The 12,916-nt window shown below is 41.1% G+C and overlaps 2 protein-coding genes across 3 annotated transcripts; both read right to left on the bottom strand.

Annotated features, from left to right (window-relative positions):
- Nucleotides 1–1,637: 1,637 nt before the first annotated feature.
- On the bottom strand, nucleotides 1,638–7,006 carry LOC138203723 (uncharacterized). 2 transcript variants are annotated; one of them, XM_069158737.1, is made up of 9 exons: nucleotides 6,774–7,006; nucleotides 5,695–5,762; nucleotides 4,633–4,680; nucleotides 4,429–4,493; nucleotides 4,295–4,332; nucleotides 3,637–3,686; nucleotides 2,613–2,675; nucleotides 2,379–2,429; nucleotides 1,638–2,055 (listed from the first exon to the last, which is right to left on the bottom strand). In XM_069158737.1, exons 1-9 carry the CDS (start codon nucleotides 6,847–6,849, stop codon nucleotides 2,002–2,004), a joined length of 513 nt encoding a protein of 170 aa, XP_069014838.1. In that variant the 5' UTR covers nucleotides 6,850–7,006; the 3' UTR covers nucleotides 1,638–2,001. The 2 variants fall into 2 exon arrangements, with proteins under 2 accessions (XP_069014838.1, XP_069014837.1); XM_069158736.1 differs by lacking the exon at nucleotides 3,637–3,686 and adding an exon at nucleotides 3,530–3,609 and having other exon boundaries at nucleotides 6,774–7,002.
- Nucleotides 7,007–7,907: 901 nt separating this feature from the next.
- glrx5 (glutaredoxin 5 homolog (S. cerevisiae)) lies at nucleotides 7,908–12,913 on the bottom strand. Its single transcript, XM_069158644.1, has 2 exons — nucleotides 12,413–12,913; nucleotides 7,908–10,797 (listed from the first exon to the last, which is right to left on the bottom strand). The coding sequence occupies exons 1-2, from the start codon at nucleotides 12,702–12,704 to the stop codon at nucleotides 10,625–10,627; spliced, it is 465 nt and encodes a 154-aa protein (XP_069014745.1). The 5' UTR covers nucleotides 12,705–12,913; the 3' UTR covers nucleotides 7,908–10,624.
- Nucleotides 12,914–12,916: the final 3 nt, after the last annotated feature.

Here is a 12,916-nt window from a genome sequence, read left to right as displayed (position 1 = left end):
CCAAACAACCCCTTTGAAAACATCTAGTATCCAAATAATGTGTGGTTAAATTTTGGGAGCATTTGAATGAATATTTGTGGAGTTATGGGTTGCAGTGAGCCAAAGTTTTGTCACAATGCAGAGGATGTCCTGATTCAGTTCTGTAGCCAATAGAGGGGATTTATTGTAACTTCATGGGTTGATGATTGGTGGTGCAGTGGGCAGCAGACCGTCGCCTCACTGCAGGAAGCTTCAGGGTTCATACCTGCCTGGGGTTAAAACACTTCAAGATAAAATGTTGGCGATAAAATTCTGAAAAAAATATATATACTGTATATTATTTGGATGATGTCAGGTGTATCTCCAAATATTTCAGTGAATTATGAGCAAATGTTTGGAGAAATAGAAAATGTTGTGCATACAGCACACGTTACAGGAAGATATTTAATATCACTGCGAGCTCACCGTTTGACCAAACGTAACCCCTTTAAAAACACATGATGTCAAGTATCCGAGGAATGTCTGTGTCAGTGTTTGTAGCATTTGAATGAATAGTTGTGGAGGGTCAATGAAGTTCTTTCTTTTCTGGTTGGTTTTTTTTTTTATTATTTTTTTTTTAATCATTTTTGTGCCTGAGCTAACTGCTAACATGCAACAACCAATAACAAAACTGTCTCTGGCCGGCTGTGCAAAATAGGTTCTCAACAGTGGTAGAAGGTAAATAAGTACATTTACTCAATTTAAGTTACTTTACTGGAGTATTTTCCAGTTGAAGCTGCGTTATTTTTCCACTCCACTACATCTCAGAGAGAATATTGTACTTCCACTACATTTATCCGACAGCTTTAGTTACTTGTCAAATGAAGATTTGACATAATGGATAATATAACAAGCTTTTAAAATGCAACACAATGTTAAAGATAAAGTCAGTATTGTCACATTTCAGATGTCTGTGAGTTGTTAACAGCTCCAGCAAATTGTGATTTTTCTCACCAAACTGCTCACGGTTTTATTTCAATAAATGTTCAAATGATCCACAATCTCAGCAAAAATCAAGGAGATCATTTTTTCAAAAACTTAAAAAGCAGATTTGTAGATTCAAACTTTGTTTTTTCTCCCAGTAATCATCTGACGAGCCCTCAGATTAATCTGCTGCTGGATAGAAAACTGGATAGAAAGTAGTTCAAACCAGCTCCACCTGCAGCAGCTATAACAGTAACATGCTGCTGACACCCGGATGCTTCAGTGTTAATAATCTAATGATGTCATAGATATTAATGTATCAGAGACAGTATTTTACTTCATGACTTTAATTACATTTTGCAGGTAATACTTCTAGATTTTGACTTTAGTAAGATTTTTCCTGCAGGACTTTTACTCGTATTTCTACATTGCTGTATTGGTACTTTCACTCAGTCCAGGGTCTGAATACTTCTTCCCCCACTGCCTCTCTAAGGTTTTCAAAGTAATTTCAAAATGCATTTTTAGACTGTTTTGTCTCGTGAACTCTGGTGTAGCGTAGTATTCAGTGCTTTTGTTACAGTGCTCAAACTGGTAACTCCTCCTTCATTACCCGGTATCTGAAAGTGAAAAGAGTGGTCTTTGTATCAGAGTGCTGAGGGGCTGGAGGCAGGTTGTCATTAAAAGAAGAGACAGTCTCAGGTTCTCTACTTTATTTCATTCATTTCATGGTACAAATACTATAAAGTCACACACCTGCAGGTCACAAAGAGTTTGCTGCTGATTGGCTGCCACAGTAAAGTCTAGTCAGGCCTGTGAGTTTCTAACTACGTTTAAAAGCAGAAAAGCTGAATGCTGCAACATTGCAGAGCAGCGTGAGGCCGCAGGTCAGAGTCTGTGATCTGTATGTTCGAAGCCCTTTTGTCCAGATTCGGACCAGACTGATGAAACCTCATTATAGCTGATAGATGTGGTCAGACTCATCTATTACGGTGTGATCGACGTGGTTAAATCTACCATGAATGACAACATGTGACCACAGATGACTTGTCGGCCGTTGGGTTACCACAGAGGAGCTCTGGTCAGCATCCCTTTCCAGCTGTGAGAATCTGCCACCTGCAACAGAGCAGGATAAAGCGCTGTGGATGCAGAACAGCTGGAACAATGAACAGACTTCAAGGATACATGAAAACAATCCTTGTTGTGGCTAAATGCTCAACTCCATGTTAAAAAATGGCAACATGAAAGGATTATTGATCACATTAAAAAGTAAAAGTGCTATTTGAGGCAACATTACTGTGTGGTAGGAAGGTAAGCACAACTTTGCAGTATGTGAAATTATAAATGGATTGTTACAAATTGCACTGAATGTGTGCCATGGCAGGTTTCACTTCCTGATCTGCTTTGACTACAAGATGTGTTTGATCAGAGTAACTCACCTGCATCCTCTTGTGAAGAAACCTCAACTTCTGGCTGAGACATTCAATCTCCTGAGAGAAGACAGAGATGCTGTGGTCAGGTGGACAGAGCAATGTAAAATATCTGTCTAATTATAATAGAAGGTACAGATGCCTTTCACATTTAAAGTAAGAGTCTCATAGCTTTGACTGTGACGTGTGGGTGTGTGTTGGTGTTTATTTCTGTGTTCACTGCCGGAGGAAAAGTTCAAATACCTGTGTGAGTTTTTCATCGTGCCTGAGTTTGATCTGAGGCAAGAGGTTGTCCAGTCTGTGAATCTGGAATAAATATAAAATGTTAAACTTATGTCCTGGCAGATAATAAAGAAACTTAACGATCCAGACAGAATAAAAATGGCATGAAGACACATTTGATTGTCGGAAGAGGAATAAACCAATTCACAGTCAAACAGGCCAACCTGAGGCTGAGCTGGGCAAAGAAAAAAGAAACACTAAACCACTTAAACATGAACACATCTAATCCCAAATTCTTCATCGCAATTTGAGCACAGAGAATTTAGCCCTCAGACACACAAACTTTAAGCCCTTTTTGAATTAATGTTGATTCAAGTAATGAAATATTAGCGTTGATACTCCATCACAAGAGTGACTGTTAATACATTTACATTTTTAATGAGGAAAATATACATACAGTAGAATCATTTTCAAAATTTATCAGTAGTAGACCCTTTAAAGATTATATGTATTACATATAAAAGCTATATCCATAAAAAGGGGTTAAATAAAGGGGATTTACTGACTTCCTTCTGGAAAAGACTGGGGGAGACATCATCTTCCAGACATGCAAGCAGGAAAACTGATCTGGTCATGTGACATTTCCTATTAGTTGCATGACATTGATCAATCTTACCCAAGACAATCTATTTTTTCATTTTAAAATGGAATTTGTTACCCAAAGCCAAACAGCAACTCTTCCAGAAACACGTCGTCACATTAACGATCTGTGACATTAAACCGATTCATCCAAAAGTTATAAGATGATTCCCAGCGGCCTGTAGCTGCTCTGTCTGGTGCACTGATGACTAAATACATCAATGTTATATTAGCTCCCTGAAACATCATTACTAAAGCAGCAGTTCTTGTATGATGACTGCGCGGTTCCTGTTCCTCACCCTCCTGTCGATAGTCTGCAGTCTGGTCTTCATGCTCCTGTTGATCACAGTCATGGGGATGGTTCTGGGTTTGGGATGCACTGCAGTAAAAATCACAACTAACTGACCTGAACAACGTTTCTGCTGCTGCCGCCACCACGCTCACCTTCTTGGGCAGCTTTTAATACAACACAGAATACAGCACAAGTGACGACAATGACAGATGTTCATGAGCATTGTTTGGTTTGCAAGTGAGACGAATAGCCATGTTATAATCTAAAGTGATTTGCAAAGAAAAAATAAGTAATCTTCTTCATGATAGAAGTGTTTATAATCAAAACATATAACATTTTAATTGGAGACACTTTGAGTCCCCATATTTAGCATTCATAAGCAGCACACAAGGATTTAATAACAAGCATTTGTAACAGAAATATTTAAATTTCACTGATGCAACAAATCTAAAAAATATATTTTGGGTGCTCGTTTTGCTGTTTGCTGACACTATTTTTCATGTGTTTAAAAGTGGTCGCCACTGATGGCAACCAAAGGCCAAGAATTGTCTGCTAACTTCTTAAAATGGTTTCCAATGGCAACCCATCAAGCCATGTACCAGCTTGAAGAGCAGTATTTCCTTATTTAAACATTATAAAGAAAGTGAATTTGTGTATTTCCCAAAATTTCAAACTGTTACTGACAGTGTTGTGAAATGTAGAAACCCACTTGACGCACACATGTCGACCCACGTGTTTTGTTTGAGAGAGCAGAAGCTGGGTGAACTCTTACCATGCTGAAAGATCTTGGCAACCTCGAGCACATAAGGTCTGTGGAGAAAAAAAACATGTAATTGCTTCATAAATGATGCGCATAGACTGAAGCTATGTAAAGACATTCATAGTGTACATGAGCAGACCACATACATGTGTTTGCTGTTGGCGGGGATGGAGCTGTTCAGAGGCATCAGATGGCCGCGGTGGTTCCTTATCTGCACACAGAACAAAGTGATCCAGGTCACTGTGACTTCTCAGTGACTTTTCATTTCTTGTGATAATATTCTGTGGACACAAACAATTCCTTGAAACAGTCAGAGACATGTCTGTAACATGAGAGAAAACGAGTCGTACCTTCAGTATGATGTTGGAAGAGCTTAGCCCGAAGGTACTGTTGATGATCTGAAAAAAAAAAGAGATTAAAAAGTAGTGGAGGGAGTACTCAGATCGTTTACTGAAGTACAAGTAAAAATACCACAAGTAAAATAAATATCTACGGTCTATGATTACAAGTAGAAGTACTGTGTTCAAAATCGGATTGAAAGTAAGTATTTAAGTGCTGTCAGCAAAATGTACTTAAAGAAGTAAAAGTACTCTTTACGCAGAATGTCCCAGTAAAGTATTTTATTTGTCATAATAAAATTAATGGGATGTTGTGAGTGTACATGTGAGTCTCATTCTAATGTTGTCATGGTAGAGATCATTTTAACATGTGACACTGTTGAAGCATCTAATTTATGCACATCAATGCATATATAGGAACTAATCATATGTTCTAGGTAGGCCTATAATATCTTTATCTGAACAGTAACTAAAGCTGTCAGATAAATGTAGTGGAGTGAAAGTATGAAATACCTTCAAATGGAAATATTCAAGTAAAAGTACCTCTAAATTTTACTCAAGTACAGTACTTGAGTTCATGTACTTTCCACCGCTGCAACATCCACAACATTAAAAACAGTTTATATTTATTTTTGCAAATATTCTTTGTTCATATTTTTGAAACAGTTCAAACAAAAATCACAGTATCTGACAACAATAATGATATCAATACAAGTGACAACAAAATCCTAAAGGAGGAATATGAATTACAATTAAAATCAATTAGTGATGGATGGATGGATGGATGGATGGATGGATGGATGGATGGATGGATGGATGGATGGATGGATGATGGATGGATGGATGGATGGATGGATGGATGGATGGATGGATGGATGGATGATGGATGGATGGATGGATGATGGATGGATGGATGGTTGGATGGATGGATGGATGGCTGGATGGATGGATGGATGGATGGATGATAGATGGATGGATGGATGGATGGATGATGGATGATGGATGGATGGATGATGGATGATGGATGGATGATGGATGGATGAATGGATGGATGATGGATGGATGGATGTATACCTGTATGATCATGGTGACCTCAGCCCCTGCATTAATGGACACTTCTCGAAGAGCCACCACTCTTTCATCTGCAACAAATGGAACGTTACAGTCTACCACTTAATCAGTCTGTTTATATATATATATATATATATATATATATATATATATTTACATTTATTTATCTTTAAGACGGGTTTATAAGTTGTAACTAGTGACTTTATTAATGGTGAATCAACCTTTTCACCAAAGTCCCCCTCAACACAAACATTTAATTCTCCTGCTTGTTTTGGCCTTCACACTTCACAATGTATCTGCAGAGTTTGACATGTTTTCACATTCATCTGCCGAACAGGTGAAGTTTCTTTGTGCTCATTTTTAACGTGAGTTGAACAAGTGCAGCCATGATAATGTGATATTAAAACTCATGGTCGGGCAGTATGCAACAAGTATGATGATTAAGTGCACATACAGGGACTTTGCACTGGAGACAGTCTGTGTCCGGTACTAAAACTTTTTCATTAAAAATGATAAACTGACTCTAGATTGCTCAATGAGGTAGAAACATGTACAGAAACACTGCATTAGGCAGAAATTAGTATTCAGAGCGTATGTCTTCAAACCTGTCTGAAAGGGAGACTGGTTGGATTTGTAAAACCCCTTTATTCATCTCTTATTAACATCTGTATGCTATTGGCAGATAGTAAATTATTTAAAAAGCCATTATAATTGGGCCACACACACACACACACACACACTCAAAGCCTGAGATGTGGGCAGCAGGTCTAATAATAACCTAACAACCCTCCTTAGTCAAATGCAGCTGCTGCTGTCCTCCTTGACCATATGACATATGGACAGGAACGTTACCATAGCGACGCCTGATCACTTGGTGGAGTAAAATAAAACCTTCACGTGTGAATAACATTTTGTTAGTTGGATTTAACTCTGCCAGGTCTGAACAATAAGAGCGCAGCATCTCTGTTCAGTCTTCAATGAGTTCCGAGAGGCTGGTTGCCATGGAGATGGACAAATCTCCATGGACAAATAACTCGCATCTGACCACAAAGTGGAGAAAACTCACAGAAACGTATACGAACCGTTTTTGTCAAGCCGCCTCAGAGCGATCCAGACCTTTGACACGTGAGGAGATTCATCAACACTGACGTTAGACATTTTCTTCTCCGCACAGTGGCAGGAGGACACGAGAGCGTCTGATACTTCCTGTGAGGGATTTTCAGAATAAGGCTTGAGGTGTGTGGCTGCACATCAACGTGCCGGTAAGTGGCCGGTAAGAGGCGTCGAGCCTCACGCAGCACAGCGGGAACGTATGAACAGCCCGAAATAATGTGCAGCATCACAGTAAAAGTACTACAATCACCCAACTACGCCTGCTTCAGTACACTTTTGTATTTGATCTATTTCCATTATGTGCTATTTCTTGGGATTTCTTTTTTTTTTTTACATCAATGACATTTAATGTTTTAATAATAATAATAATAATAATAACAACAATAACCTTTATATGTAGAGCACTTTCCCAAACCCTAGTATTTCAAACAAGGCATGATATCCATACTTTTTTTTTTAAATAATCAGATTTTCATTATATAACAGCTTGGAAAAAATAAACATAGGCTACATTTAAATGAAAAGATCAGGAAAATAAGTTCTGCATTTGTCTTAAGAAGAAATGTAAAATATGGCGCTGACTCACGCAGTCAGTTACTTTGCTGTACAGGTTGTGGAAGCTGTCTCCCATCTTGAACATCTACAACACCGTTCAGGACCTGCAGTGAAGATGAAGGTAACAGCCATCCGCCCTCTGATTGGATAACACTTTAGATATCCCCAAAAGGTAACTGCTTGAGTTTCTGAAAGGCTTCTTCAACTCAGACTGACTGGCGTTGGAGTCTCCGGCATCCCAACCATTCAGTTGAAACCGTGCGGAGGAGCAGCTGGATAACATTTACATGACCTGCTGCCGCTTCCTCCCACAGCACAGACCTGCATGTTCAGACGGATGGCGATTCCAAATGGGTGTGAATGGTTGTCTGCCTGCTGGCCCTGCAATGACCTGCCGACTGTCTGCAGCACAGAGCAGGTACAGATAATCAATAGATGGATAGGCTGAGACCTGGATAACTGACAAATCTTTACGGACTCTGATTAGACTCTGCCTTGTGATTGGCTAGTCAATTTCCAGTCAGATTCAGGTATAAAGACAGGGTCAGAGTTCATAGTAGCGTCACACGGTGCAGATTTATTTCACATTACAAACGACAGACTTTGGAAGTATTCGTGAACGTCACTTTACAAGCTCTAAATCTAATGACTGATTTGAACCCACACAGGCTCCGCCTCCATCGAGGTTTAATCCCCCAGCAGCTGACGGTGCAGACCAACGATCAGCAACTGTGCTGTCTGCTTCACATCATGATTTGGATTCTTTGGATTTGTCTTTGGTACATTACACACTAAACTGAACAAACGTTAGATGTAAATACAAAAAAAAAAAAACAACCAGCTGGCTTCTTGTTATTTGTGTCACAAAATATTTAATTGGTGCAACGTTTTACATGCATCTAAAATACATTTAATAATAAGCTTTCAATGTACAATATCTTACAGTGTACTACACTGATAACTGATAATACACCTGTGTGCAGCAGGATGAACAAGAATTGATACATGTTGGAGGATTTGAAACTCATGAAACACTCTTATCCTTCAGTGAAGAGTTTACAAGTAGCTCTATGTTGGACAGATGTAACAACCTTTACATTTAACTTACTTCTGTCTGTTCACATGTGTTCATCTTCAGCAGAGAGAGAGAGAGAGAGAGGGAGAGAGAGACAAACAAGGTATTCTGGTATGTTTGTTGCGTTTCAGCGGGTATCAACATAAAAACAGAGGGTACATTTTGTATGGTGGTCCTGAGAGGGAGAACAAACAGGGGGCGACGTTGGTTCCATCAGTTGTGTGTGTGTGTGTGTGTGTGTGTGTGTGTGTGTGCGCGCGTGCGTAACGAGATCAGTGAGGTGTGGCCCATGCTGTAGGTACCGCCATTAAAAACAAAAAAGGGTAAAATTCATATGTCGTTGAACTGGACAGAAATTATATTAAAACATCTTTTATTATAATGAAGCTTTTAAAAATGTCTCCTCTTTGTTCTTCCTTATATGATACTGAAGAAACGGGCAGTGCATTCGGAAGGATTTTAGTGACGACGACATCATCTCCGGATGTGACTTTCTGATGATCTAAACTCGGTCTCGGTGCAGTTAAAATATTCTGAGGCTCATTTGGTCTTGAGCTTGGGGGGGAAAAAAAACCAAAAAGGTGGACAGTAGAGGTGGCAGTGCTTTCAGAGGAGGCTGTTTCCACTTTGCACCAACGTGCCTCCCGGCGAGATCGGATCATAAGTGGCCAGCTTTAAGCCGAGTGTTACCACATTGCATGTCATGCGTCTCCACCCGAGTCCTGAGTGACCACTTGAGACCAGATCTCACTTCCCCGCTCTTTATGCAAATGAACATGTGGGCTGCTTCATGAGAAGGCACGAGTAAATAAGCACAAGAACGGGAGCCTAAACGTCAGAACCTCAATGATTCGGGTCAGATTAATGAATTGTTCCTGCGCGTGCTCGCTGCCGTCGGTCCGACGTGTTGGAAATTACACGATGTAAACTCAGAGAAAGAAACTAAACCCTGAGGAGGCTTCGGTGAAACAAGTCTCACGTGGCAGCTTGTTTTAAATCGCTAAAAAGCTGATTTACATCACGAGTTTGCAGTAAATCTCTCGTGCTTGTCTGTAGAGTTCAGCTGTGCTCGGCACAATCAGGCAGGAGAGTTTTTTTTTTTTTGTCTGGTAACAAAAAGAATAAAAAAAATAAAAGAGAAGCGCTCACAGATCCAAAACTAGCAAACCTGCTGTAACGTGATGGGAACACATCGGAACGAACACGAACCGGATTAATTTTTTTATTCCACTTGGACGTTCGCTGGCCGCTTGCGATCCGATCACTCCGGGACACGTGTGGATGCACGGTGGAAACGGGGGTACCACAGACGGATCGTGTAAACAAATTCAGGCCCAGTGAGGGAACGTGAACGTCTCCTTTAGTGGTTGGGGGGGGGGGGGGGGGGGGGGGGGTCATAGTTTCATTATTACCTTTTGTCCCAAAAATCTTCCAATTCTGACATTTACAAATACAATACGTTTGAATAAAACGTCTGAATTTGTGAATCAAAACGTGAAAAGAACTTGACAAATGTAGAAATTAAAAGCCAAACATCAACGTTTTTCCTCGTTAGGTTAAGTGAGCAATATTTTTTTTATAAGAACAATGTGTCAAATTATTATGTGTAATGTGAACGGTGTCGCTCCGCGTTACAAACACAGAAAATGATCTGCTCAACTCTGCAGGTCCCCTCAGCGCTATGGAGTTCTTTTATAGCTTCCTTCAGCTCGTTGTTTTGGTTTTCGGCCCTTTAGCTTTATGTTTTGGTTCACTCTAAGTGCCATTTTGCGCACGACAAAAAGTCCTTTTTACCCACACACGGTAAAATAATGATAAAGCCCACTGCGCACTACCTGCACAGCACCAAACGGTATGTGATAATATGTCAGTGTTGCGTTCGGTTTGTTTCTGCAGCCTAAAAAAAAATTACCCCAAAGAAATCTTCAAGGAGCTTTAAAGACAAAATGTGGAGGAAATGTGGGTAAAAGTGACTTTTGGATCCCTGTGAAGTAACTGTCTACTCTTTTTTTTTTTTTTTTTTTTCTTCCCCTTCCTCAGCTTTCAGACCATTAATCTGCACTCTGGCTGCATCCTGTTGGTCAGAAGGAGAGTTGGTTTATCTGCCACCATCTGAGAGCGGGAGGCGGGGTTCGACCTGATAAATGTTTCCTCTGTCTCGTCAGCCGTTTGGAGTTTTACTGTCGTCCTTCACTTGGATTCTTTCTCGGCGTCCAGCAGTGCAGAGTTGACGCCCAGCTTCTTCAGCTCCTCCACCAGATCTCCGTTCTGGTGCATCTGGAGCAGGATGTCGCAGCCTCCCACAAACTCGCCGTTGAAGTACACCTGGGGGATCGTGGGCCAGTTGGAGAAGTCTTTGACTCCTGTGGAAAGCAGATGGCATCGGTGTCAGAGACGGAAATGGAAATATAATATCAGATGTCAGACCAAGAGAATGGCGGGAGATTTTCCTGTGTACGAACCGATGACATTTTCTGATTATTATCCGTCATGTTTCCTTTTGTATAAAACACCCAGGATTCCCCCGTTTAGACCTTTTTCTAAGGCCTTGTTTAAGGCAGGAATGTTGTATTGTTATTTCCCCTCATCTTTCTGTGTATAAGGAACAAACGCGGAATATTTTAATGAGCCATTCACAGTTTCACTTAAACAAACAGTGCAGGTAATCACGGACGGGAATTTCCGACTCTCCCTTTTAGAAAGACGTCGTGACCCCTCGTGGTGAGATTAGACCATGTTGTGCCACGTCATGCCATCCAAAAATCACACACTGGGGCAACATTATGCTGGCTTTGTTTGGTTCAATGTAAGAAAAAAAGAAAAGCTGTGGTGGCTGTGGCTCAGATGGTGCAGCTGGTTGCCCACCAATCGGTTCAATCCCCAGGTGTGTCCTTGGGGAGGACACTAAACTCCAAATTGCTCTGGATGGAAGGAGCCATCTTAGCATGGCAGTTCTTCACGTTGGTGTGTGAATGTGTGTGCTGATGGGTGAATGGGAGGCAAATTGTAAAGTGCTTTGAGATCACTGTGGTAAAAATAAAAATGCATTATATTACTGCGGACCATTTAGTGAGGGGTCTTCTTAACGGCTGTCTTTCAGGATCTCCGTGTAAAACGAGCTGTCAACAGAATTTTGCATGACATTCATAAGAAGACCTGAGTATTTAAAACGGCTGAACACAATTACATGCGTCAGTGTGATTTGGTAGGTTGTATGATCTTGTTTTATGCTGCTCACTTGTGATGTAACATCAGCAACAAAACAATAGGCAATAATCCAAATGTGAAGATGAATGTTAGATTAGTCCACAGTAAACAATAGTGTTGTATGTTTGGAGAGGATGCAGAGCTGGTTAAAAAAAATGTTTAGGACGAAAGTACTGATAAATAAAGTGACCCAATGTCAATATTTACATGTATTTTACTTACATTTTGGGGTTTAAGTTTATGCAACACTTCTATATTGCATTGCGGGATATTTACAAGTGATTCCGGGGTTTCTATTACAGTCGTGCAACTGCAACAAATGTTGAACAATGTTGGTCATTTCCTTGTCCATCAACATATCTGCTGGAACAGAAAAGGATCCAGTCATAAAGACAAGACAATGAGTGAGGTGTGAATAGCCCCGCAGGCTCACATGTGACTATCGTGTAACGTTTGAGTTGAAGCACCACACCCTGTGGTCCTGCTGCTGCACCACACTGATAAACACTTGAACACTTGAACACACCTCGAGACAGAGCCGCTGACAAATAACCGAAGTGTGGGGATAATAATAGGTTATATAGTGTACACAAAGCACGACAGGAGCTAACGGGAGACATAAACACGGGTTAAAGCAACTGAACGCAGCATGTAACACTTCCACTGTTCCGTATGTGGAAGTTTGTCGAGCTACAAGTTTCCTGTTCAGCTGCTCGGTGACAGCTTGTCGCGTCACGTCATGTCACGAGCCGGTTATTTCAGCCCACTGACCTTGTCTCAGGTCCTGGTCGTCCAACACGTTGTACGCGGCGTAGTTGTCCACCCCGTGCATCCGCAGGATCTGAACCACGGCATTGCTGAAGCCACACATGGGCTGTGCCGGCGTCCCTTTCATGAACACCACCACTTTGTCCTTCTTTACCATTTCACCAAGGTCCTTCTGGATATCTGTCGCGGCGCACAGGAGCCGGGCCGAGGCCGGCCACACGCCGGATTGTTTGGGCAGATAGACCGCCGCCCCCAACCGCAGACACCGCGCAGTAGATCTAATTAAACTGTTCATGGTTTTCGGTAAGTTATAACTATACCCGAAGGAAAGAAATGCTGAAACGGACCAACTTTGTTCAGTCCAAATCGGCGTAAACGCAGTCCGTCTGTCAAAACGCGCACGCTCACGCTACCCGCTGGAGAGAAGAGGCGGGACCTTAACACTGATTGGACAGCTTTGGCCAAACAAAATCGAATCTGATTTGCTATTGGTAAAGCCGCACGCCA

Source organism: Embiotoca jacksoni, unplaced genomic scaffold (assembly GCF_022577435.1).
Source record: "Embiotoca jacksoni isolate LCO1_2020_lvr unplaced genomic scaffold, fEmbJac1.0.p SCAF_23, whole genome shotgun sequence".
Taxonomy (NCBI): Eukaryota; Metazoa; Chordata; class Actinopteri; family Embiotocidae; genus Embiotoca; species Embiotoca jacksoni.
This window is presented reverse-complemented; position numbering and strand designations above follow the sequence as displayed.